The following is a 26,707-nucleotide window of genomic DNA, read 5'->3' on the forward strand; positions in this document are numbered from 1 at the left end:
TCCCTCTGACTAGTAACTCAGTTGTGCTTTTGTATCAGGACTCCCTGCTTTGGTTAGACAACAATTGCGTGGGTCATCTAGGATGGAGCACATGATCCTACAACAGATTCTTGCTAGGGCTCCAGCTCTCATGACAAAAGAAATAGTGATGGTTGAGCCTGTTGCTGTGGTGGCCATATGATGTGAACCCACTTTCAACCTCTGACTGGCAAGACGCAGTTGCAATGCAGTGCCACAAGTGTGGAGGTCCCAATCACTTTGCTGGAGATATTTGTTATCAATGAGGATATGTCGCATTAAGATGTTCAGGAAATGAGACAAAAGATAAGAGGCCAGCACTACTCTCTCCCTAAATAAACTGGAAAATGTGCTCCCCGTAATAAAAGTTAAAAATCAATTGGGTAGATCGGATAACGTTGGTTGATTCTGGATGTTCCTCATCCGTTGTGAGTGGGTTGTTATTTCGACCAAAAGTATGTAAAAGTATCACAATTCTCACGGTAGGTGGAAAATGCCTTATAAGCCACAGTGTTAGCAGCATAACTTTAACAATGACCAACAGAAAGTGGTAAACAAAAAGCTATTGGAATTTGTGATCCTGTTGGGAATGGATGTCACTAAGAAACTTGGCGGTGTGCATAAGGAAGCAAGGTACATTTTGCTGAGGCGACTTTCACTCTGGGTGTGACAATAGAACTGGAACAGTCTGACTTTTGCACAGTGTTTGACCAATGCACCAAATCCTGAACGGTGTCGTGGAAGTGGTCAGGTAATCAGCTGCCAGAAAAAATTATGCAACAGAATACCAGAGTATAACATCCCTGCAAGAGTTTGTACAGAATACAATGTGTTACAAGCCTGAATGGATAATGGGTGGTTGATTCCTTAGAAAAGGAATTGGGGCCCCTAAAGGGTTTTATCCCACATTAGTCATCCAGCAGAACAAAGAAAAAGTAAAGCCAGTGCCTGACTATCAGGAGTTAAACGAATACGTGAACCCATTCATGGTTTGTGCGGATATATGTACTGAAAAGTTGAGAAAATGGCGGTGAATGGGATCAAATGTATCAGTATAAGACCTTTGCAAGGCATATTTCAAAGATGCCTGACCCACACATAGTTTGGACTCAATGTGGCACCATTCGTCATGCAAACAAGTGTTGATGCTATTTTGATAACGGATAAGTACATACAGCAGGCAACATCTGCTTATATTGATGATGTGTACATAGCCGAAAGTATTGTATCCACTGCATGCATGAAGAAACATCTCTACAGCTTTGCCCTCCTCAGCAAAAACTAGAGAAGCTCTAGGATGCTGCACAAGTACTTGATTTACAGGTCTGTATTGAAAAGGGGAACAAAATCCCAGAATGCCTTGTGCCATCAAGTGACAGAATATATTTTCATTATATGGCAAATTGATTTGCCACCTTACCATTGTTGATTGGCTTTGTTGCCGTGGCGTTCATCAAGTGAAGATTATCTAACGTTACCACTAGGTGGGATTACAAAGTTGACAATGTTCCTCTTAACACCATGATTAAGGAGGTTCTCACCAGATGGCACAAAGAAAACCTGGCATCGGGTAAATAGTGTGTTGACGCACAAGATTTTAATGTATGGGTTGATGCAAGCTCTGCTACTGGCATGTCATTAATATGTGATAGAGCTGTAGTAGACGATGCTTGTTGGTTATGTCTAGAAAAGGACGGCCAATTTTGCGGAACTCTATGCCATTAATAAAGAGATAGACTTGGCAATCTTCTGAAAGGTGACCATCTTACACTTGTTCACGGATTCTGCTTGTGCCCATAAGTAGATATCAGATACCCTTACCATCAAAGTCAGAGTACAAACCAGTGCTATAAGTGAGATGCTCATTCGACAACTCTGCTGGATATGGGATCAGAACTATCAGTAATAAATTGCAGGATTTATGAAAAAGTTGGATGTTCAGCTATACACTAATAAAAAAGAATCCCAAAACGCCTATCTGATAAATCTTCCACCTTTACTGCTACCCTTAAATGTTCTAATTGCTGACCAAAAAAGCAAATTCACAATTTTTTCCCATTCGTATTAATAGATGTAAAAGTATTTTGTTCAATCCTTGGCTTGGGAGAGATGCTAGACTAGCGGCACTGATTAGTTGTGATACAACGAAACAGGACTGTATGTCGATGACTACAAATATATTTTAAATAGATGTAAAAGTATTTTGTATAAAATCTATATAAAGTTCAAATTTATAATTTTTACTTTCTCTTGCAGTGTTTGAAAGATATTATCTGGACCGTAGTTTTGATCGGACTGGCCAAGTAGCAGTGGTAATTACTCCTGGACCAGGTGTTTTTGAAGTTGACAGGGAACTAACAAATATTACTAAACACAGAACCATTGACTGTGGTAAGTTTCCCTGTCTAATAAATATTACTTTTAAAAACCTCCAAAGAAACAATCTACATTCAATTAGACTAAATTGTGTAAAAAGTGCAAAAATATATTTTCCATTATGACAGAATTAATTTAGGATCCTGTGGAAACTCGAATTGTTTCGTTGAAATTAACCCTTGGAAAGTTCAACTACTATGAAATGTATTTTTCTATAAAATAAAACTATCAACTGAAATTCTTACAAGTAAAATATTGCATCTTTAGATATTTTTCTACTCTAAATTTTGTAATAAAACATTGTAATTTAACTAACTTGGAAAAACAATCAATTGTCATCTGTCTATATATATCATGAAAGCTGTATTGAGTTTTGATGAATTCCATCCTTTTGTATTCAGTGTGTACATATATATCTATACTCCTATAAATTCGTTTTTCTTTTGTGGGTATTGATGTTCATATTACAAAACCCTCTTTTCTGTTTATTTAAAAAGAAAATACAATTTTCTTATATATGGGTTGTGGAAATGCATTCACCAGCAAAAGATCTAGCTAATTTGCATATTCTTTTAAACATTCATTTTAATTAATTCCCTATTAGTTGCTTTGGCTTTCTAATGGGATAATCATCTTTAGTTAACTATTATGTGTAATTATATTCATGCAGATATTTTACATGATTTATACTTGCATATTTGCATAAAAACTTTATAGTAAACACAAAACTGTTTTCACATATATTTATGTATATGTATATATTTTTGTTTAACAAATTTTGCCTACCAAACTCCTAGATTTTTTGATCTACAGACATGAAACTTCATATATAAGGTATTTGAATCCATGTGAAACTTTATATTTGGTTTTAGCCCAGAAAAATCTGTGCAAAAGTGTGAAAATTAAAAAAAAAAAAAAAAAAAAAAAATGAAATTTGCCAGGTGAAGGTCGAACGCCGGCATTACTAATGCATAATGTAGTAGCTATTGGTTCATGTTTTAATTTTTAGCTTTGCAGTAAACCTGTTTTCATAGCCCAGTCATTGATGGCAGAGGCAAAATAAACTGTGAGCTGAATGTTTTAGTTTCGATTGTTGATGATGGTGGCGCATAAGTCTTTTTTTTTTTTTTTTTTATGCTTTTTAAATCCTTACTTTATATTGCATCCAATCTATATATCTAGAAAAGTGAAAATGTCTGTCTTTTCTCTATAGTAGTTAAGGAAGACTATTATACAGGAAGGCATTACTTTACATATTCACACTTTTTAATATATACGTATGCACATAATCTTATGAACAGTACATAGGGCCCGAGCAAAGCCGGGCGGAACTGCTAGTATATCTATAAAAGTGAAAGTGTCTTTCTGTATACATTTCCCTACGCAATAACTCTGTCAATTTTTAGTCTACAGACTCGAAATTTGATATACATGGTATTGAGATTTTGGAAAATCTTTGTAATCCGTTTTCGGCCAGAAATTTAGCTATTAAGGGGTCAAAGTTCAACGATTTGACCTTTGAGAACCCTACCAAACTCCTCCGTCAATTTTGGGTATAAACAATTGAAATTTTAGATATAAGTTCCTTGGACATGGATCTAACTTAATAACTTGATTTAAGCCCAGAACAATGAATATTAAGGGGTCATAATAGGGGTCAAAAGTTAAAAAATTTGACCTGTGTTCTCTACCAAATTACTCAGACAATTTCTGGTCTAAACATTTGAAATTTTATATAAAGGGTATTCAGAGATAGGGCAAGCTTTTTAATCGGTTTTTGGTCGAAAATTTGAGCTACCAATACATAAATGTATATATGTATGTTTGCATGTCTGCCTAAAACTTTCGACAGAGGTGATGGATTTTCACAAGATCAGTAGCGTTTTGGAGCTCAACCCTTCAGATGACAAATACCAAAAAATTGTCCCAAACCTTAATTTCTTCATTCTTAACTGGGCATTTTTCTATAGGGAGGGGTCGCTTTTTTCACCAATATTTTCGAAAGTCATCCTCTCTTTCCGATTGTCTAGCCTTAATTTAAGCCTACGTCACTTCCTGTTTGAAGGTGGTCGTAACAGCAAAGACGTGTTTTTTTCCCATACTTTTTCTTCTTCACAGTACGGGTTTGAGCCTGCCTTCCTACTATCACTTTTTTTTTAATTTTATTTTTGCTCAACACACATCTCTAAACACCCGGACAACATCATGCACCCATGCTAGTTAGTAATATTACAGTTGTGCTAAAATAAAAACAATCAGGAATCAATTTAATTTAGCAATACACATGGCCGTTAAAACGCTTTGGATAATCAGATTTCAAGGGGTTTCTGCTAAAATAGTCATATTTTAAAAACCAAAGCACTTTAAGTCTTCAAAATACGACCGTTTTGTTCAGAAATGAATATACTTTCAAATGAATTAGTGAATAATAACATACATTATATATTTTTAGAGTTTTAAGCAAATAAAGTGATAAAAATGAACATCATAAAACAACATTTTCGGTAAGATTTTGTAACGACCCCCCCCCCCCCCCCCGGATTTCTAAACATTCGTACCATGTTTCTGTTAAAAATTTTTTAATGAAATTTGGAAATTAGCCAAAAGAGATGTCATTTTTAATAATTTTGAGTGTCCGAAATTCATTTGACCACTCGTTTTTTTTTTGTGTTAAAAAAAATATTTCAAAATGATGAGTATTGAAAGTTTTGAAAAACAATTTTCTTCGGACACTCACTATTAAATAAAACAATCTTTTTACTATGTTTATTCGTTAAAAAGATGATTGGACAATGTTTTCTCTAGCGGTACGGAGCAATTTAAAAACATAATATCCGAAAAAATCGTTATGAATTTGAATCAAGACTTCTGTAGTATTAATGATAGTAGCAGCAGCAGCGATAACATGGTGTAAACAGACGTTTGTTTTTGTTGTTTATTTTTATTCCAAATCGATTTTTTTTTAATTGAAAATCTGGTTATAAAAAAAAATTCTTACATGTTAGAACTTTTTTGTTATCAATCATACAAATATTTTTAAAAATTGGGTAGTAGTAGTAAATTTTAAAATATTTTAACAAGCGAAAATGTGAAATGTTTTGGTTCACGTGTACAAACGGTACACACACTTCTAATTTTCGTCCCTTAAAAGTTTTCAGTGAATTATTATCGAATGATCTACCCGATTATTAAAAAAACAAAAAAATTTTTTTAAATAAAATAAAATAATCGATATTTAAATATTTGTAGGAGGTGCTCAGTTAAAAAATAACAAAGGTAGGAAAAGACATGAAATGTAATTAAAAATAAAATTAATTCAAACTTTTTAACAATTTGCCAGCTTTAGCAAAAACTTGTTTCTTTTTATATGTAAATAGAATTTAAATAACATGATGCTTGGAAAAATATCAAGTTTCTGTTAGAGGGATGTCACTTTTTTAAATAACATTTATTTTTGTCTGTTTGTCATAATTCTTGTAAAGTTTCACAATGGGTATCAAACACCCTCTTTAAAAAAAAAAACTTGCTTAATTCTATGTCTAATCCTAGGTACGAGTGTCAAGCCTCCTCCTAAAACCTTTAGCCTTAACAATAACGCTAAGTACAAGTGGCAGAACTCCCCACTAAACAAACTTCCTCTGTGAGCTCATATAAACGTAAAAAAGAAAAAAAGCATAAAAAACGTTTAAAGAAAAGTGCATATGATCAATCCTCCCCTCCCAAATAAATTGGTCAACTGTCCTAAAATGCTAGGATCGTCTTGAAATGATGAATTATTTTACATTTGTGAAACCAACCCCCACTCTAAATTCTAAAATTGTTTTTGTTTTGTTTCTATCAAGTCTTCAGGATGTTCACACATAATTTTCCTTAGCCCTATCATTAACCCAAAGTTAGAGTGGCAACCTCTCTACCTTCTCATAATTGCACAAAGACCCTCTTAAAACCTCGCATAATCACCTTTTAGAAAACAAACGAACAAACAAAAAAAAAACACCCAGGATTTATCTATCATAGGAAAAAGGTGTGTGTGTGTGGGGGGGGGGGGGGGTAACGACCCTAAAACGCTCAAATGATTCAAAATGAGAAATCATTTTACATTAAATTCTAAAATAATTTTTATTAATCTTTTTATTAAAGTTTTTCAAGTTGTTCACATGCAATTGTCTATAAAGGTAGAATCACATATTTTGGAGAGGTGGTCAGATGGGGAGGGGGTAACAGAAGGTATTAATCTACAATACTACCAAAGAAATATTGCAATATATTCATTTTTAACCAATCCTAGATTTCGATTTCAGTTTTTGGCACGTAAAATGCATTACAACTAAACTTTTAGTTCTCTAACTTTTCTTTTAATGAATACATGGCATTTTTAAGCAATTGCAGCATATTTATGTGCATTTACTGCAGATTATTTGGAAACTATTAATTTCTGGAGATTTTCAATAGCATATTCAGATTCCTTGCACAAAAATACACTTATATGGCAAATTTCATTGCTTAGTCTTGTGTTTTAAGAAAGATATAGCATTTTTACTGAAAAAGTAGTGCAAAAAATGTGACAAAATGCATATGGTCTTAAAGAGGGGAAAATATTCAAACACACAGGGCATAAAAATAGTGATAACTTCCTTGATTTTAATTGGATTTAAAAAATTTAAAGATTCTTTCTTAGCTTATCAAGCTCTTTCTATATATACCAATATTGAAATATTTTAAGCCATTTAAATTTTTTCATGTGTATTGCTAATTTAATTGAAGCTAAAATAAATTGTTGTAAAAAAGATACAAAGCATAGAAACTATAGCACTATTCATCAATCGGAGACATTGGTTACTGTGTGGAGAGACAGAGAAATAAGCTGTAGTAGACGATGCTTGCTGGTTATGTCCATAAAAGGACTCCTAACATATTAATCTTGTGGAACTCTATGCCATTATTAAAGGGATAAACTTGGCGATCCACTTGTTCACGGATTCTGCTTGTGCCCATTAGTGGATATCAGATACCCTTACCAGCAGGGCCAGAGTTTGAACCAAAACCATAAGTGAGATGCTCATTTGACATCGGCTTGACACTGTAATAAAATTGGGGAAGGAATACGTGCTGTCAATGGATGTATCCGTGGTCAGATCTATCCAAAACAAAGCAGATTAATTGACAAGAGTGTCTCAGAGATGGCTTGATGCAATTAAGAGGAACACTGTGTCTGTGAGCTTAGTTGGGCTTGACCAGATCAAGATTATTCACTAAAAAAGCGGTCATCCTGGTATGAGGCACTTTATTTCATGAAACAACAGCCATTATGAAAAATGTTGTCAGAGAATTTGAAGAATGTCAGTCGATCGATTTGTCACTCATACACTGGTCAGAGGATGCTTTGAATTTTAAACAAACATGGCACAGGCTAGCAATAAATATTACCCATTGTAATGGGGCTCATTTTTTTTTTTTTACATTGATTGTGATCCCAATTGCTTTGCTATCTGGCGCCGTATTCCTTGGTAAGATGTGCCAAGTTTAATCAACCAACTGAAGATGTTCTATCAACATGGCACATGTGCGTTTTGATGGATATTGTTTATTGCTTGTATTGAAAATTGTGACAAATGCGACTGCAAACACATCTTAAAGTCGTTTCATAACCAAACACATCTTTCAGGCATATTGTTCAAAACTTTGTAGAAAGTTCTTAATGTAGAAAACCATTGCCTCCAATCCAGCATTATTCAAACTGTGAAGAGTGGTCCAGAGAGCAAAAGCACTTTTGCACTGAATAAATTGTTGCAAAAGAAAAACATAAAGCATAAAATTTGTACTTTTACTCAGCAGAAAAGTGAAGTTAAAAAAAAAAAAGAAAAGCAGGATCATTTATAATGTGGGGCAGTCCATTATAATATTAAAGGCAGCTATACAGCAATAAGATTGTTCACCACAGAAATGTTAAATGGAACTTACTTATTAATTTGATTAAACTATCCTTACAATTTTATGAACCCACAATCCCAACCATAAGTAAAATAGGAATTCTGTTTTTGATAGGATTATTTTGACATTAAATAATCCATGATATTGACATTATGCTGTAAACCAAATTCGATTCCTGTCTACGGTTGAAATTGAGATGGAGTAATCATTTGATAAAATGTCATAAAATCTGATTTTCTTGAATAAAAAAATCTACTTGATATGTGATTTTTAGAATATGACATCTTTGTATGGTGACCGATACGTACATCAAAGATTTTTCTTAAAAAATTTTTTTTTTTATAGGCATTTTTTGAATGTAGACAAGCACCCCAAATTCTAATTAATGTTTGTTCCTTTTTAAAAAAGAATTGATAAGTTTCTTTTAATTCAGATAGACTGTGATGGTTTTTGTTATTAGTATTATAGTTTATTCAGTGGACTATTTCAAAATTGAATAGTTTTTCTTTTATGACTAGATATTTAAACTTTTTAAAATGTTATTTTTATTAAAAAAAAAAAAAAAATAGGTATTGGAAGTGATTTGGTATGCATGGGAGAGCAACCATTGCATGCAGCACCCTTATTCAAGGTAAGTGACATAAATTTTCTGAAATTTTGTTGACCAATTTTATCTTGATATATCCAGATGTTATTTCACAAAGGAAAAATTCTAATAAGGTTATTATTTATGTACATGTATAAATGTGAAATATTGACCTCACCCCTCTTCTGAGAATGATGATGATCCCACAAACATTCTTATCAAAAAAAGAAGTATTTGGGTGCCATCAGTTAGAACTGAAACTGTAACATTCAAAACATTCAAAGCTGGTGACGTCACCACTGTACCAATGTGACACACATATAAACCGATTAAAAATTTAAAATAAACTAAGATGACTTTACAAAATGTATGATTTTTTTTTTTTTTCAGTTTTGAACCATGTTTGACCCCTTAAAAATTGTGACCCATTTTTGATCCTTAAACATATATACTATATACTATTGACTCCTTAAACATATATACTATTGCATTGTTATAATAACTTATGCATTCATGATTTAAAAGTTTCATCTCTCTGTTGCAAATATTGACAGTGTGAGACTAAGAAAGCAATCCCCGTCATCATTTAATTCCTGGTAAAAGTACATTGAGAATGGTGGTGACTATGTAGCAAAATAAATTCTGTTCCAGAAGCTAACTTTCATTTTTGTCTTTGTTTGTTATTTTTGTATTTGTTCCTTAGATAAGGGTGCAATACAGTGTTAATAACCAGGTAGATCATATGGTGCTTCGAAGTTGGTTAGCCTTCTGGTTCCTGAAGTGAAATGACCAGACTCGGGTTTTTGCTTTGTTTGCATGCAGGTGATTACCCTAGTAGTAGAGGAGTAGCTCATCTAGTGCCGAGTTGAGGTTTGTTTCTACCGTTTCAAACACAATGTCTTTGGATATTACATAGCATAAAACAGTGGGAAACTGTAATATGATTAAATGTTTCAAAGATACCCAAAGAAGGACAGTTTAAATTAATTTCCAAATGGAACAGTTTCTTAAATTTCTATTATATCTTCTTACAAAGATTACATCCCCTTACAAACATTGAAATAAAGATATAAGAAAGCTAAATCTTATGTCTTCAATCGTTATTCTAATTTTGGTCAAAATCCATTATTTGATTTTGATTTTAGAAATGATCTTAGATTAAGAGCTTAAGGGCTCATCACAAAAAATAAAATTCAGGGAATCTAATTTTTGTCTAATAACTAAAGCTCAAATTCAATCCAAATCTAATATTTGAATTTTCAAATGAGAAATTGTTACCATATTATGCCTCCTAAAAACTTTGTAAATGCTCCCTAAAAAATTTAAATGTAGGGAATATTTATTAATTGATGTCTATTATTAAGAAATCAGAAAAATGGAAGAGAGTTTGTATCTGAATTTTCATGAAGGACTTCTATCCCTCTTTACCTGCTTTGCAAAGTGCTAAATATAGCCCACATATGGACTCATGCAAAGCAGCTGTGTTTCAAAATTCATAATGATCAATTAGTTTAGCATAAAAATATACTCAACTTGATGAATGGTACCTTTGTACAAGTTTTGTTAAAAAACATTGAAAGACCCAAGAATTCATGTTTTCTCTTTAAATATGTTAATCATATAAGTACAAATGTAAATTATAATGTTCTGTAAGTATCAAATCTATAAATAACTAGCAGATTATCAGTTCCAGAACATGTATGAACGATATGTATAGCATTAGTTTTTAATTTATTCCTTTTTTGGTTAGAGTGCAGTTTCAGTGTCACCTATTAAATGATAAGAATAATAATGTTCTCACATTACTCTCCATATTGCCTAGACTATGTATCCTATAACTTGATTAGTTTAGGAGGTTACTCTGCACAGATGGTCTAGTTAACATTTTATTACATAACTCAGAATGTGATATAGAACAATTATTTTCTGTTATTTTGTATCTCGCTTATTTAAACGTTTTTTTTTTTTTGGGGGGGGGGGCTCTCCGTTTACAAAAATAAAATGCTCATATTGCACGGTTTGTTGATTAGAATAAATATATATATATATATATTTCTGTGGAAATATTCTTTATTCGCTTATATTTCCCTTTTCATATATACCAATCCTTATTTAAGAAGCTTGATGTCATTACAGACCATATAATGAATAAATGACGAAACAAATTTTTAAATCATATCCAAACGTATTTTATTTCCTTTAGGTGGATTGATTGTTGCTATTTCCTGAGTTAAAAGCAAAATAGATCCACTGATTGATATAATAATTGAATGAATGATTTTGTGCTATGAAACAGATACTTTGAAAAATTGTAAATGTTAACTGAATTAAAGGAATAAATTATAAGATGGTCAACATTATATATATATATATATATATATATATATATATATATATACACTATAATTCATAATGATCAGTTCATTAGTTTAGGAATAGATATAGCTATCTATGTAAAGTTGAGCATGTGCATATGTTTGTGCAGGATTCACTCTTAAAATAAATAACTGGTCATTAGAAATTTTGGAATACAGCTGGTAGAGCTAGAGAGTTCATAATGTGGGCTGTATTTAGTTTTATGTAAAAGGGGTTAAATATATATTGGGGATGTGAGATCTCCACTTTTAGTGGAATTCTCTTTGTTCTGAAAATTTATCTCCCATAGCAAAATATTTTGGTTAATTGTTCTAAAAATACTAAAATGTATCAGAAATAAGATCAACTACAGTTATGGGGCTTGTAAAAGAGGGGAAAGCTGGAAAATTGAGGAATAGGCACTTTAAGAAGGAAATTAGTATAAATTACTTTACAAGCTACAGATCTAATTGCATGATGAAATGGCTATATTCCAAATTCCAAGGAAAAAATGAGAAATTTTGACATATTGAAAGAAATAAAGGGTAAGATGCATCTTGGAATTTTGAATATAGCTGTTTTGTCATTTATATATATATATATATATATATATATATATATATATGTATATATATATGTGTGTGTGTGTGTGTTATTAAAATATAAAGCAATTAAGTGATACAATGTATTGTTTCATCCTGGTAAAGAATCGTCAGGCTAAAATGCATAGAATTAGTGTTACCTATCATTTTTATATATTAATTATTAGTTTAGATATCTAACTAAGCAGATTGATTTTATTTTTAACTGAGTTGAAATGTTCACTAGTCAATGTACGTGCTTCCTTCAGACAAAGGTTTGGCTGACAATTACTATTCTGTTTATTATAGGTTGACACATTTTTCTTTTGTAAATGTATTGAATTAATAGTTGAGCTTATTGTAACACGCGTGCTTGACTATTTTTATTAATAATTTATTTTTCATATTTTTATCCCAAAGTAAAATTTATTCTGTGTATACAATTGTTTAATATTTCATTTTTACAATTTAATAAGTTTGAGTCCTTAGTTTAGAATTTCAAATTTCTCCTCTAGATATAATCTAAACAAGTTATTTATATTTCATCATTATCTCTTGTATTTTCCACTCTACTATCAATGTGTGCCCACTTTCTTTGAGCTTCAAGTAATGAGTTGCTATTGTTGTTTTGATTGTGCGTTTTTATTTAAGTGTGCTTTTATGGTTGTAATATCTGGTTTTAAAATCTAGGGAGGTCTTATCTATCATATATATATATATATATATATATATCATATAATTATAAAAATATGACAGATAATAATCACACAGATATCTACATATTTATAAAAGTGATAATGTGTGAGGACACTTCTTAACCTATATTCTCAACAAATTTTTGATCTACAGACTTGAGATTTTGTACATAGAGCATTCAGAGATTTGGAAAACATTTTTAAATGGTTTCACCCGAAAAAAAGGTGGGGGGCAGCTAAGGGGTCAAAATTGGAACATGGAGGGGTGATCAGATTTTTCTGTCAACTGTTTCATGAATGTGCATGCATGGCCGTGAACCATGACAGATTTTTCGCATTGAGAATAAGTAGGTCAGAAAACACTTTGTAAAAATCATGTCAAGCTGGTCTAATGGTTACGTACTTGACTGTCTTTAAGTTTTGGTTTCGATCTTAGCTTGAGTATTTTTTCTTTTTACTTATAAGCAGTGAACTGTTTAGAAAAAAACATGTCAGTTTCTGTATGAATTAAAATATATTTATGCATATTTTACAACCGGGTAACCCCAGGCAGCTTGCTAGTATTTTATAAAAACATATCCAATATAGTAACCAGAGTTAGTTTCTTAGAATTTGTTATCTAAACGAGTTATCTAAACGAGTTAATTAATAAAATTCGTAGACAACGATTGATATCACCTGCATAAAATTTCAACATCTTAAACAAGCAAAAAAGATCTTTTTCAAAGTTAAATTCCAAAGTAATTCCACAGTATGGCCATTTGAGTTGACCATTGTTCAACAGTGTAAGCAGAGAAGATAATCTGAATTATGGAAAGTTAAGTGATGATTCTTTTACAATCTAAGGGGAATAACCCAGATCAACCATTTATTAAATATAAGTGGGGGAAAAAATGCAAGATAAATTTCAATTAGAGGAAAGAAATATATTAAAAATATAAATAGCTAGTGAACTATATATATATATTTTTTTTTTTAACAAAAAGAATGGGATGTGTATCTAGAATATTATAATTATATAGAAGTAAAGGCTATAGATTACTATTTGTTATTATAAAGGAGGATAATTTGGATTAAAAGTGGTTGAAATACTGTTGATATACAAGAGAGATAATCAAGATGAACCTACTGAATTTTCTAGATGAGGAGAGTGTATGGATCTATAGAAATAACCAGAAAATTAAACTGTACAACTTGTGAGTTCATATAATTAGTCTGAACTGCTCTGGTCTGACAGATTTGAGGGTACATGTTTCAGTTTGTCTAACTGCTATTTCTGATCCAATTGATACTAAAAGATCCCTAACTCTAAGTAGCATCCTCTCTATCACCAGTTGTATAATATCAAGATAGCTGTTGTGACATGTCACATGCAGAAAGGGATCCTGTACTTATTTATGGTGGGTTTTCCTGAGGCCACAATCTTATAGATAGTGAGCTAATGGTCTACTTGTGTGTGCATATTTGGCATCAAACACACTCACTTTGCCCTACCCATTCCACTTTAAAACTGAAACTATTAAATGAACAGTATGTAAATGAGTTAACTGAATGGTTCTAAACAGTAAATGAACGACATTCTACACGGAAATTCTATAACAAACCCTACTTTCCTTAATGGTTTACTTCAACTTGTGAAGCTGCCATTGCAACATGCATTCTACCAATTCATTCACCATAAGTCAAGTACAAATAGGCAAAATTTATGGATGCTAGACATGTAAAAGTGAAATAGCTGCAGCCAAGAAAAGGCATACTAAAATGAGAAAACGCATTGTCGCAGAAATTAGGAACTCCTGATTTCTGTAAAATTAATAATAGCAGGATGAATAACAATTCGCTCACTATCCAACCAACATGAGGTTGCTTGCATAATAACCAAAAAGGCTGAACTACTTTTCTGGCTGTCCCCCTCAAACTCCACCTTAGAGCCCACAAACCACTCTCTTCCAAATTTCCCTTTGTGTACAGAAGCTACACTCACTGATCTGAAAATCACCCCTTATGTTTGTGCTATAAAGAAAGCCTAAACACCTCAGGTGTGTGGTCCTGATCTCATCATACTTGCTATGATAATAAAGAAATGCTCTGCTGAGCTAACCCCTTTTCTCTTCAAACTCTACAACAAATGTCTTATCGAATCTTGCTTTAAATTAATTTTCATTAAAACAGTTATAATATATAACTTGAAAACGATTTATGGCATTGAATTTGTACACAACCTGAAAATCTTCTGTTTTGTTTATTAAAATATTTTGCAAATAACCCCCCCTCCCCTAAATATTTAATCCCCACCTTTCTTTTTGCTAAAAATAAGCTTTTTCCTTATATTAAAAATTGATGTCACAAAAAACATTAACTCAGGTTTATTATTTGTTTTTTTACAGTATGTGTAGTTTGATCAGAAGTAATCAATGTATACCCAAATTTGTCCGTTTCATCCTTGCTACCAAAACTTTGTTTAGGAAATGTCAAGTATTGTACCTCACTCTTGGAGAAGAAGCAGTAATAAAGTGTATTCAAGTGAAAGTCATAAAATATATTTATTTCTTGCAAAAGTTATGGTTCTGTTGTCGCGTTATTTCATGAGTTGTCGCGTTATTTCAATATCTTTACTTCAATATCTTTAATGCATCAACATTTTTTTTAAGAGAAATATTAAGTATTAGAGAAAAATTTTATTTTTATTTTTCAGTTCCATAGCAAAACGGAGAAGATTACATTGGAAGTGGGAGATGATTACAATATTCCACATTGGATGAACCACAGGTTTGATAGTCTATTTATAATGAAGCAAAGAAAAGCAGTATCCAACGATAATGACTGGAATAAAAAGCATCGATATATAAATGAAAGCAAAGATTCATTAGAGAAATACATGAGACTGGCAGGGAAATAATGGGGAGAAATCAGTTTTGTCATGACTCTAAATTTCTAAAGGAATCTACAATTCCAACTGTTAATGGCTACTTATAGTTATAATACACCATAAGATTTAATTTAAAAAAAAAAATCTTGAACTTTAATATGTTTATGAAGGGTTCATGACGTGTAACCATTCTGTGATCAGTCATGAGCATATTCACCTTTGTTCTTTTGAATCACATAAAAATTTGATTCCAGAATTTATTTTCCCCTTTTGTAGGAGACTGGCTATAAAAAAGAATGAAGGCCTCCTGTATTGAAAATTTAATGGTGATTGTCAAAAAAAAAAAAAAAATGTAGAAAATTAACTTATTACTAATTTTCTATCTTTTTACTTGAAATTACATTGATTTCAAAAGAAGTTTCACATAACAATTAAGAAAAAATAAACAACTGACTTTCTTCTTTTTCTTTCGGATTTGTCAGTTTAAGCTTATGCCAATCAACCTTGCAGACAATCAGTCTTTTTTAATTATGGATTGCTCAAATAACCTAAAATGTTTTAAATCCTCCAGATCAGTGACGCTGGGAATGTATGTGTAGATTAATATGGAGTTAAATAAAATCTACAAATATGTTAGATAAACAAAAAGCCTACTGAAAAAGGATAGATAGAAATACTGTGAAAATGATTGACTGTATTTTTGTATTTGTACTCATCTGAATGAATGTTTAGGAGATCTGGAAAAACAAAAGCTGGCTTTTAAAGGTTTTTAGTAAAAAATGATAAAAGGATAAAAAAAAGATCTGATTAGAATGTAGGTAGATACAATGAAAGTTAATTTCACGTTTTAGTACAAATCTCCTTTGTTTACTTGTCACTCTATCTCATTTTGATTTTTTTTTAATTCTTTTATTTTTTATTTATTTTTTTAGAAACTTTTTTTTTCTGGAGTATTTTTGTATACTCATTCTCAAACTTTATAATTCTTGCTCTAAAGTTAATTTATTGAAATAATTTCTAAGAATTGAAGATGTTAGTAAACTTTATTTTGAACAAAGTCTAACCCCAATTCTTATGGAAAAGAAAACGATTTAAATATTTTTATCTATTTTATTATTTTAAAGTTTGTAAAATAGTTGTTTTTTCTCTTCAGCTTTTATACATCCAAGTCTCATCTTCTCGGCTCAGAAACCACCTTTATTCCAAGAATTAAACCGCCCAAAATAGTAAGTCCTTTCAAATATTAAATATTTATTTTGGAGGAGTTATTTCCCCTGCTGTAATTGTCATGTTAGTTTTTATGCCAATTGCTGTTACAGTTAAAACCCAATGATATGTGAAAATCTATAGCGTAAAAATCACCTTTATTTATTACTTTTATTTATCACATATTTAAACTTATTTTAAACTATTAAATAGCATCCACACACTTTTTAATATCATTTACTGTTGTGGCTCGTACCATAAGACTTCCAGTCACTTGGAGATAGAAAAGACACACAGAGCATGCAAGAAAGTGCATATTCCAGCAGCATGGACTTGTACTAACAGCTACTATTTTAAAATATTTAAAATATGTCTTCTTGTACCACTACGTAGTTATGTATATTTTCTGTCTTGTTCTTTTTTGTATGATATAGCGGGTTAGTAATGAGTATTCAAATTTATTACAAACCAGCAACAATTTGACAACCACTAAATTCAAATTTATTATAAACTAAGAAAAAATTTAAGGCGTCGTTCAAGAATTAAAACAAGAAAAAATTATGGGAGACTTTAGATTTTGTTTGAAATTTCTAAAACAAAAGGCATTATGCTAGGACAAAGTGAAAAAAATGGAAAAAAGATATGAAGAAAACCTTGAATATCAGGAAAAATGATTTGAAGAAAATATGGAACAGGAAAAGATTTGAGAAATTGCTAGAACATATTGGCAAAAAAGGAAATAAATCTGAAAACTTAATTACTTTTTCATAAGAATCAATAAATAAATAAATTACATTTTGCAGGTACCAAGAAATTTTTGCAAAAAACTGTAAAAACATGGCCAACAAGAAAAAAAAAAAAAAAAATAGGATTTCTGTTTGGAAAATAGAACATAAAAAATATGCAAACTTTATCTTACCCAGCGACAAGAAACACTAGAAACATTAACAAAGGATATTTGTGAACAAAGGTCATTTTTTAATAATTGATTAATAAACTGGGCAAAGAGAGATTTGGAAGATTATACAATCTATGCCAGGTCAGTAAATAGATATTATGAAAAGTTCCGATTAAATGAGGTAACATCCAACATGTTTAAATATCTAATCTTCCTACAAGGCTTAACCTTTCATATCAGAATAAGAAATGAGAACCTGGTTACTAACGAAGATAGAGCAGAATCAAAACATTACTCTCCAAAATTTAACAGAAGAATACCCTAGAATTCTAAACTTGAGTGGATAATACAAATATTCACGTGATATAGAACAAAGCACAAAAAATTTATTTTAAAATTAGTCTGTTAGGGCTTTGGGAAATTACTTTTATATCAAGACTGTCCATTTAAAAACAAAAATTTCCATGGACATAAATTCTTCCACAGTAGGTGCAAAGCAAAAAAATAAAAACCGAGAGGAGTAAAAATAAAATATAAAGTAAAAACATTCTGTAATAAACGGCTGAACAAACAATTGAGAAAGTTTTAAGGAGATACATTAATAATTGTCTTGATAATAACAAAAATAAAATTTCAGGTAGATACTATTATTAATGCTGAGACTTGGGGGGGGGGGGGGAAATGTCCAGGTACTTTTGCAGTTAGTGCACCGGATTTCTGTAAATGTTGGCTTGGGCTCTTAATTCTGTGGGAATATGCCAAGCGTTGATCATGTTGATCATCCAATGAAAAAGTGATAACAAATCCGCTTAGTCAAGTAAAAATTGAAGTAAACAACTTTTAATAAATTGGAAGAAAAAAATTTAGTTTTTAATCATGCACAAATTTAATCTGTTCAACCATAACCCTAAAAGTATATCAACAGTTTTCCTGAAAATTCTTACTTTTTTAGAAAAAAAAGAAAAGAAATTCAAAAGTTTTCCTAACAATAAACATAAACTTAGAAAAAAATTAAATGTGTGATATAACATGTACATTGGTCTTATTTAAAAAGATTTTAAGAAATTTAATTTAATAAAAATTGCAACTTTACTGCAACATTTTTTTATAAAGCTGACAAAACTTAAAAACTGAAGCAAGCACACACACACACACACACACACACACACACACACACACACACACACACACACACACACACACACACACAGACACACACACACACACAGACACACACACACACACACACACACACACACACACACACACACACACATAAAATATTTAAGCAATTAACTTAAAATTTTAAAACCGACTTGTAAATCCCTCTCCTTAAATGCAATATTTTAAATACTTTAAAAGAAAAGTGTTTAGATTAGATAGACATAAAAAAAACTTTGTCATGTGCTTTAGCTGAAGACTAATATTAGTAAACATTTAGAACAAATATCTACAAATAATTAGCTAATGAGAAGCAAATACCTATTTATCACATGATGCTGACTTAAACTTATTGTGCATATATATATATCTGTATGTCGATGACTAAAATATATTTTATAAAGCTCCCCTCTTTGGTAGAGCACTCTCGTAAATTATCTTACTCGCTACTTAATTTAGCTGAAATAATGCGAAGCTCGCAATTTGTTTACAAACAAAACGTTTGAGCCCTCTACGAGTAGCGGACGGATGTTTATTTAAATACGCATTCTGACAGTTTAATTTCGGCCACCGATTCCGTAGTCAGGGGGTAGGACTGCCGACTGTCATCACGACGGTTCTAGGTTCGATCCTCGGCTTGGGAGAGGTGTTAGTCTAGCGGCACTGATGAGTTGTGAAATAACGAAACAGGTCTGTATGTCGATGACTAAAATATATTTTATAAAGCTCCCCTCTTTGGTAGAGCACTCTCGTAAATTATCTTACTCGCTACTTAATTTAGCTGAAATAATGCGAAGCTCGCAATTTGTTTACAAACAAAACGTTTGAGCCCTCTACGAGTAGCGGACGGATGTTTATTTAAATACGCATTCCGACAGTTTAATTTCGGCCACCGATTCCGTAGTCAGGGGGTAGGACTGCCGACTGTCATCACGACGGTTCTAGGTTCGATCCTCGGCTTGGGAGAGGTGTTAGTCTAGCGGCACTGATGAGTTGTGAAACAACGAAACAGGTCTGTATGTCGATGACTAAAATATATTTTATATATATATATATATATATATATATATAATTTAGAAAATGGAATTTTATATTTTCTTTTGTAATAAATATTAAATTATTTAATTGCAGTTAGAAGATTTGAAACCTAAAAGCAAAGAAGGTGAGTAATATTATCTTTAATTCCTCTTCTTTTGAACTTGCCCACATCATTTGTTTCCTGTTCTCATTTTTTTTTTTTTTTTTTTTTTTTTTTTTTTTTTGGATAAAATAGTTTTGACAATATGATTGCTTTTAATATAAATCAGTATGTCATATATTATAATAGTAAATAAATCTGAATTTTTGTTTAACTAATTTATCTGTCTTTCCCTCTCTCTCTATTATATATATATATATATATATATATATATATATATATATATATATTCAAATTTTATCTGAAAGAATATTGATCTACTGATTTGGCTTGCCACTGATTTTCAAGATGTTTCTGTGTGCTCACGCACATATATATATGTATATATATGTATGTGTGGATTCATGTTTGTGTGTATTTATATGCTTATATATATTTTGTGTATGTGTATATATATATGTATATATATATATATATATATAGTTCACTACAGATTGTTTAGCTGCCATTGCACAAAGGCAACATGCTTTCTGATGGTATGTATGTCATAAATCAAATACAAATAGACAAAATTTTATAGAGGCTAGAAATCATTGTAAAAGAGTAATAGCCACAACCAAAAGAAGGCATGCTGAAATAGCTAGGGAATACATAGAATCGCAGGAGATAGGAACTTGTGATTTCTGGAAAATCTATAATGGTGTAGTGAATAAAAGGCAATCAGTAATATTCCCATTATCCAAAAATCAGAAATCATGCACAACACTGAAGAAGGCAGAACTGCTTGTCCAGCCATTCGCCTCCAACTCCATCTTAGAGCCAACAAACAACTACCTTCCAACTTTTCCTATGCAGACTGAAGACATTCTTGATAATCTGAAAATCATCCCTTCTCATGTCCACAAAATCATAAAAAAACTTAGACACCTCCAAGGCATGTGGGCCTGATCTCATCCCTGCTACACTAATTAAGAGCTAGCTCCTGTACTTTCCAAACTCTATAATAAATACCTTGCTGAATCTTGCTTCCCTAATAACTGGAAGATTGCCTCTCAACTTTCGTCCCATCAATCTCCTCCTTTTCGCTAAAATCTTTGAGACCTTTATTAAGGAAGCACTAGTCCACTACCCTGCAAAAGCTAATCTTCTTTCTGACAAACAGTATGGATTTAGGCATTTTAATAGTCATCTCTGAACGCATATACCATGCACTGAATAAGGTGAGTGAAGCCAGGGCTGTAGCCCTTGATATATCCAAGGCCCTTGACAAAGTTTGGCACGAAAAAGTGCTAATGAAAATTAAATCATACGGTATAATTGGACATATAATAAATATGATTAGATACTTCAAGTCAACTTTCTACTCTAATAGCTTCTTTCCTCATACTGTTTGCTTGCGCAATTCTTTCTCTGTTTTCCCAAGTGTACCAACAAGCAGAAATTTATATATAATGCGAACAAACATCTTGTCGCACAACTCTCCACTTAGGATGCCTCTATTTATCTGGCCCTTAATTTGCATTACATTTCAATGAAAATGTGCTATGTTTCGGTGGAATATAAGTAAAAATAAAGAAACAAATCATAGCACAGTGTGAAGGTGCAAACATAGTTTGATAAATTAGTTTGGAAGTCAACTTCTATAAAGTTCCCCAATTGCATTCATAAAACTGAATATGATGGTAAAAATAATTTGCCTTAATCTCTTCAGGTGTTCCACATCTAAGAGATGCTTATTTCAAGTGGCAAGAACTTATTTGTATTTTAATACTTGTATCTTGCAACCAAGTTAATTTATACTCGGATCTGCTTTGTCAAAACTCAGTCTCTTACCCTCTTTCATTTTGATTTTTTTTTTTTTTTTTTTTTTTTTTAACGCACATTCATCCCTAATAAGGCATATCACCACTTGGACATGAGGGGATACTATTTGGGACCCGGTCTAGAAAAGATTAGCATGATGTTGGTTTACATTACATTTAAACTGCATATCAGAACAGTCATAGAAGCAGGAAGAGAATTCCAAAGTCTAGCTGTTCAAGGAAAGAAACTATTAGAGTAGAAAGCTTTCTGGCATTTAGAGACCTCAACAGTAAAGAGGTGTGATTTTGTTAAGTGAGTTTTATCGGGATTATGTACGTTGAGGAGGCATAAGTGCAACGAGTTCATCAGAGCACATTCCATTAAAATACTTGTAAAACAAGCAGAGAGATGCAACATTGCAACGCTGGGACAATGAGACCTATTAGATTGAAGACTCTTTTTTGGATCCTATCTAAGAGTGAGAGAGTAGTGTTAGATGCACCAGCCAAAAAGTGGCAACAATACTTCATGATGCAACCTTTTTCTTTCACCTCTTTATTAATAATTGTTTAACATGAATTGTTATTAACATTTGATTTCCTTTCAGATCTTTACTCCTCATCATACGATTCCGATGATGATTTTGCACTTATTGATTATGATGAATATGATGCTCAAGTATTCAAGTTACCTTCAAGAGGAATTCCAAGGTCAGACATTTTTTCCTCATTCATCGCCTAATTTCTCTTTAATGTTTCAGATTTCTGTTAGATTGAAATTATATATTCAAAATTTAACAGCTCAAAAGATCACAAACAAATGCATTTTTTTTTTCTTTTTTTTTAAATACATATAATTATTAAAAACAAAATTTTTTTTTTATGTGCCATGCTGTAGATGATAATGCTTGGAATGTCTTCAGATGTTGTTGGAGCAAGGTTTTAAGGTTTGGTATAATGTAAGTGCTGGTCCTGCACATGTATCAAATAATAGAAAATCCACTGTTAATTAATAAACACTGTTAATATTAGAATACACATTCAAAATTTAATTGTAACAGTGGATTTTTTTTTTTTTTTGACACATGCACGCGGTCAGCGCTTAAGCTGTACCAGACATTAAAACCTAGCCTTACTCCAACAACATCTGAAGATGTCCCAAGCATTACTGCCTTCAGTATGGGGACATGAAAAAAATTTTGAATTAGACTGATGAAGGTTCTGTTTTGTTTTGTTTTTTAATAAATAAATGTATTTATTAAAAAAAAAATTGTTTTTAGTATTTTAAACTGTTAAATTTTTAATTTCTATTCCAATATCAGTAGACTTTCTATTATATGTTCATATATTTTAGAGTTGGCAAAGCATCCAGTTTTTTTAATTCGCTTAAGCGACGTCCAACAACTGTAGCTGAAGCAAAGAAAAGCAGAAAACCTCGTACACGTTATATCTCTGATGATTTCTCTGGCCTTCTCGCTGAAAATGCCCCCAAAAATGTTTCTAGTATTGCTTCTTCTGCCATTTCTATCCCAGCAAGAGGAATTTCCATTACTGACACAGGCTCGCCAGTTGTCAGCTATCCATTTGCAGGCAAGTGTTAATTTCTTTTACTTTGATTAAAAATTTAAAAAAAAAAAATTTTTTTTTTTTTTTTTTTTCATTAATTCAGTGTGAATCTACTATTTGTATCATGTTAAATGGAGATTTCAAGTTTGACTTTCTGTAAAACTTGAAAATATATCAAAAGAACGTCAATTTTCTGCTATTTAACAGATCATGTAATGAGATTTGATTTTTAATCTCCCCTTCACCATTCGTTTTGGATTTTTTCATTTCCAGTAATTATAAGAATGTAATTGCTTTTGTCACTGTCATTTATTCTCTTGGTTTCCTGAATTTCTTAAATAAATTTTCTTGCAAATCTTTTTTTTTTTTTTTTTTTTTACCACTTGTCCCTCAGAATCGTAAAAAATTCATCAAAATGCCAGAATTTTTGCAAATTACTCAAATTTCCATCATTAGTTTTTATGCAAAATTTACAAAATGTAGATGAAAAAAGAAACACTAAAAAGAATCTCCTTTTTCACAAATATCTTAAAATTCTCTACCGATCTAGACTGCAAAATCCCAATGTTTTTTTTTTTTTTTTTGTTTTTTTTGCATTGGAGAGGGAAGAGCATACTATACTGAAAAGTTTTTACCTATGATTTTATCATAGTTTTAAATAAAAATAAATTAAAATTCAAGAGATTCTCAAATATTTGATTAATGTTGGTCATTTCAAAACTAAACTCTACATTAAAATATTTTGAAGCCAAACGTTAGCTTTATTTTCACCGTAACAGAATATTTTTAACTGCATTTAAGTATTTTGTCGCCAAACTTGTTGAATTTATTGAAGTGTCTCTGTATTATTTATCTGCTGTAAGACAATTATTCTGGTAAGTCTAATATAAAACTGCTTACATTTCAGATAGAATTAAAAAAAATTCTTCAGCAATCACTAAATCATATAAACAATAAAAACTTTCATGAGTTTCTGCTTATTTATTTTGATTTAAAATTCTGATGAAATCATAGGTGGTGGAAAACCGCTTCTGTAGACCAGTTTTCAAGAATTCTGGCGAAAGAACTGACCCATTAAATTATCGCCCCATTAGCCTTCTTCCGCTTTCCGCCAAAATATTTGAGTCCTTAATTAATCTAGCTCTAGTCCATCACCTTACAGCCACTAAACTCCTGACCAAGAATCAATATGGATTTAGGCAAGCCCGTTCCAAAGCAGATATCCTAACTGTAATCTCTGAACATATATCGTTCACTGGACAAAACAGGAGGGTAGAGCGGTAGCCCTCAATATACCTAAGGCTTTTGACAGAGTATGGCATGATGGTTTTTTAAGGAAAATTAGATCATATGGTATCACTGGAAGAATACATAATGTAATTAAATCCTTCTTAAGAGAAAAATCCAGGTTGTCCTCGACAGTCGTACATCTAAACAATGATATAAATGTGGGAGTACCTCAGGGGTCTGTCCTTTAGACCTTTATTATTCCTGATATTAAAAAATGACCTCCTTGATAAAATTGTTTCTGAGATAGGTATATTTACTGATGACACCACACTCTATAGCAGGCACGAGGGAAAACAAATGAACACATATCTAAGGAAACTCCTCGGCCTAACGTTTACGGGGAACATGAACTGGAACAGATACATTGAGAGCATTGCCAAGGCTGCTGCTGCAAAGAAGGTGGGCTCTCTCTACTGTGCTAGAAAACTACTTATGCCTGAAAGTATCCTGTACCTCTATAAGGCCTTCATTCGCCATGTATGGAGTACTGTTGTGACATTTGGGTTGGTGCATCTGCTACTGTCTCTAACTTCTTCACAGGGTTCGAAAGAGTTGCCAAACTGATAGGTCCTGAACTGTCATCTAGGCTTCAGCCTCTGTCCCATCGACGAAATGTTACATCCCTCTGCCTGTTCTACAAGTACTTTAATGGTGAATGCTCTGACAAACTACAAGCACTTGTACCCCCTCAACATGAACACTCCCAACAAGCCCAACCAGCAGCTAAATCCCACCTCTTCACATTAGAGATCCCTCGGTATAAGAAAGCCTTCTACTCCAATAGTTTCTTCCCCAGAACTACTAGACTTTGGAACTCGCTTCTGGGATTCTGCTTTCCCAACTGTACTGACATGCAGAAGTTCAAGTGTAATGTGAACAGACATCTTGCCACTCATTTCCCTTCATAATACCCCTGCAACTTAGGTCCCTGATAGTAGCCCCCTACTTCAAAGTGGCACTGTGCCTTGTTTGGGGTGAAAATTGAATTACAAAACAAACAAAAAAAAACGTTTTAATATGCTCTTCCCCTCTCTAGTGCAAGAAAGATTAGTATCTGGCCTTTGGACAGTCTAGAGAATCATTCCTGCCATATGACAATTTCCAGACCTAATAACTTAAATGTAGTGGACACATGCACACATTCACTTAGAAACTGTATTCCCAGTTTATGTATTTTCTTAAGCACAATATTCTTTATCTCTACATTTTATACATATTCTTGATTTTAAATAAATCTTAGGCAGACTAATACAAAATTTTTTTTAACATTTTTCACTAATTTGAGGTTGGTTGAATTTTTTATATAAATTTAACATAAAATGCCAAAAAAAATTCAAACAAGATTATTTTGGCTGTCAAAAAATCAACTCGAGGAATTATTTTATACATAGAAAACTGTAAAAAATTTACCAAAATATTTGTTTAAAAGAATCATAAAATATATTTTGGTGCTTCTTATAATCTAACAAGTAGTTTCTTTATTTTGCTAGATCGTTCTAACAGCCATGATATTGTTGGTTCTGCTGACAGTGATGATGACAGCATTTTATACCGACCTATTGTGGGTAGTGCCGGTTCACCAGTTGGTCATTCACGGAATTATCATCACAAACCTCGAAAAGCTCTCATCAATCCATTTGCTCCATCAAGAATGCGCTTTAAGATGACTTCGAACAGACGAAGATGGGTACATGCTTTCCCAACAGGTAAGGACATTTTTTGTTTAATTAAATTGCAGATGTAATGGAAAAACTATAATGCTAAAATCATGGTGATAATAGTTGTGAAAGTCAGAAAAATGATCATTTGTACAAATTGACTCTTTAAAGGAGTCACCACTTATCAAGGCTTGGAGGCAAATCGAGGATAAGGGTTAATAAGTGTACAGTAGTCAATGAGACAATCTCATAGTAATCGTTAGTAGTGGAAATTTGGTAAATTAGATTATTTAAGGGGATGGCTCATCAAAAACTTGTTTACATTGGACTTGAAGATGACCATATTGTAGTCAGATGGAAAGCAGGGAAACGGAAGAGAGTTCCACAAGTGTGCAGTTCTGAGAAAGGAGCTTTGTTCATGGAATCTGTGTCTAAGTTTAGGCACAGATAAAGAGTGAGGGAAATTATTGATAGTCTTTTCAGCTAGACGAGTGTTTTTCGTGAAAGTCAGGCAAGGAGGGAGGCATAGATTGGAGATCAGACGAGCATTTGCTATGAAAAAAATAAGGCAGAGACA

At 32.0% G+C, this 26,707-nt stretch overlaps 1 protein-coding gene across 3 annotated transcripts in view; it reads left to right on the top strand.

The window, feature by feature from the left end:
• LOC145300993 (GATOR complex protein Iml1-like) overlaps positions 1-26,707 on the top strand; it is a 204,016-nt gene that overhangs the window by 65,464 nt on the left and 111,845 nt on the right. For all 3 annotated transcript variants that reach the window (XM_080144538.1, XM_080144559.1, XM_080144549.1), the window contains exons 12-19: positions 2,275-2,409; positions 8,895-8,956; positions 15,238-15,311; positions 16,565-16,637; positions 19,808-19,838; positions 22,225-22,327; positions 22,971-23,206; positions 25,963-26,178. In XM_080144538.1, coding sequence (XP_080000664.1) covers positions 2,275-2,409; positions 8,895-8,956; positions 15,238-15,311; positions 16,565-16,637; positions 19,808-19,838; positions 22,225-22,327; positions 22,971-23,206; positions 25,963-26,178 — 930 coding nt within the window. The remainder of the gene's footprint in view (positions 1-2,274; positions 2,410-8,894; positions 8,957-15,237; positions 15,312-16,564; positions 16,638-19,807; positions 19,839-22,224; positions 22,328-22,970; positions 23,207-25,962; positions 26,179-26,707) is intronic.

This window comes from Euprymna scolopes, chromosome 1, assembly GCF_053919585.1.
Source record: "Euprymna scolopes isolate OS-2025 chromosome 1, ASM5391958v1, whole genome shotgun sequence".
Classification (NCBI taxonomy): domain Eukaryota; kingdom Metazoa; phylum Mollusca; class Cephalopoda; order Sepiida; family Sepiolidae; genus Euprymna; species Euprymna scolopes.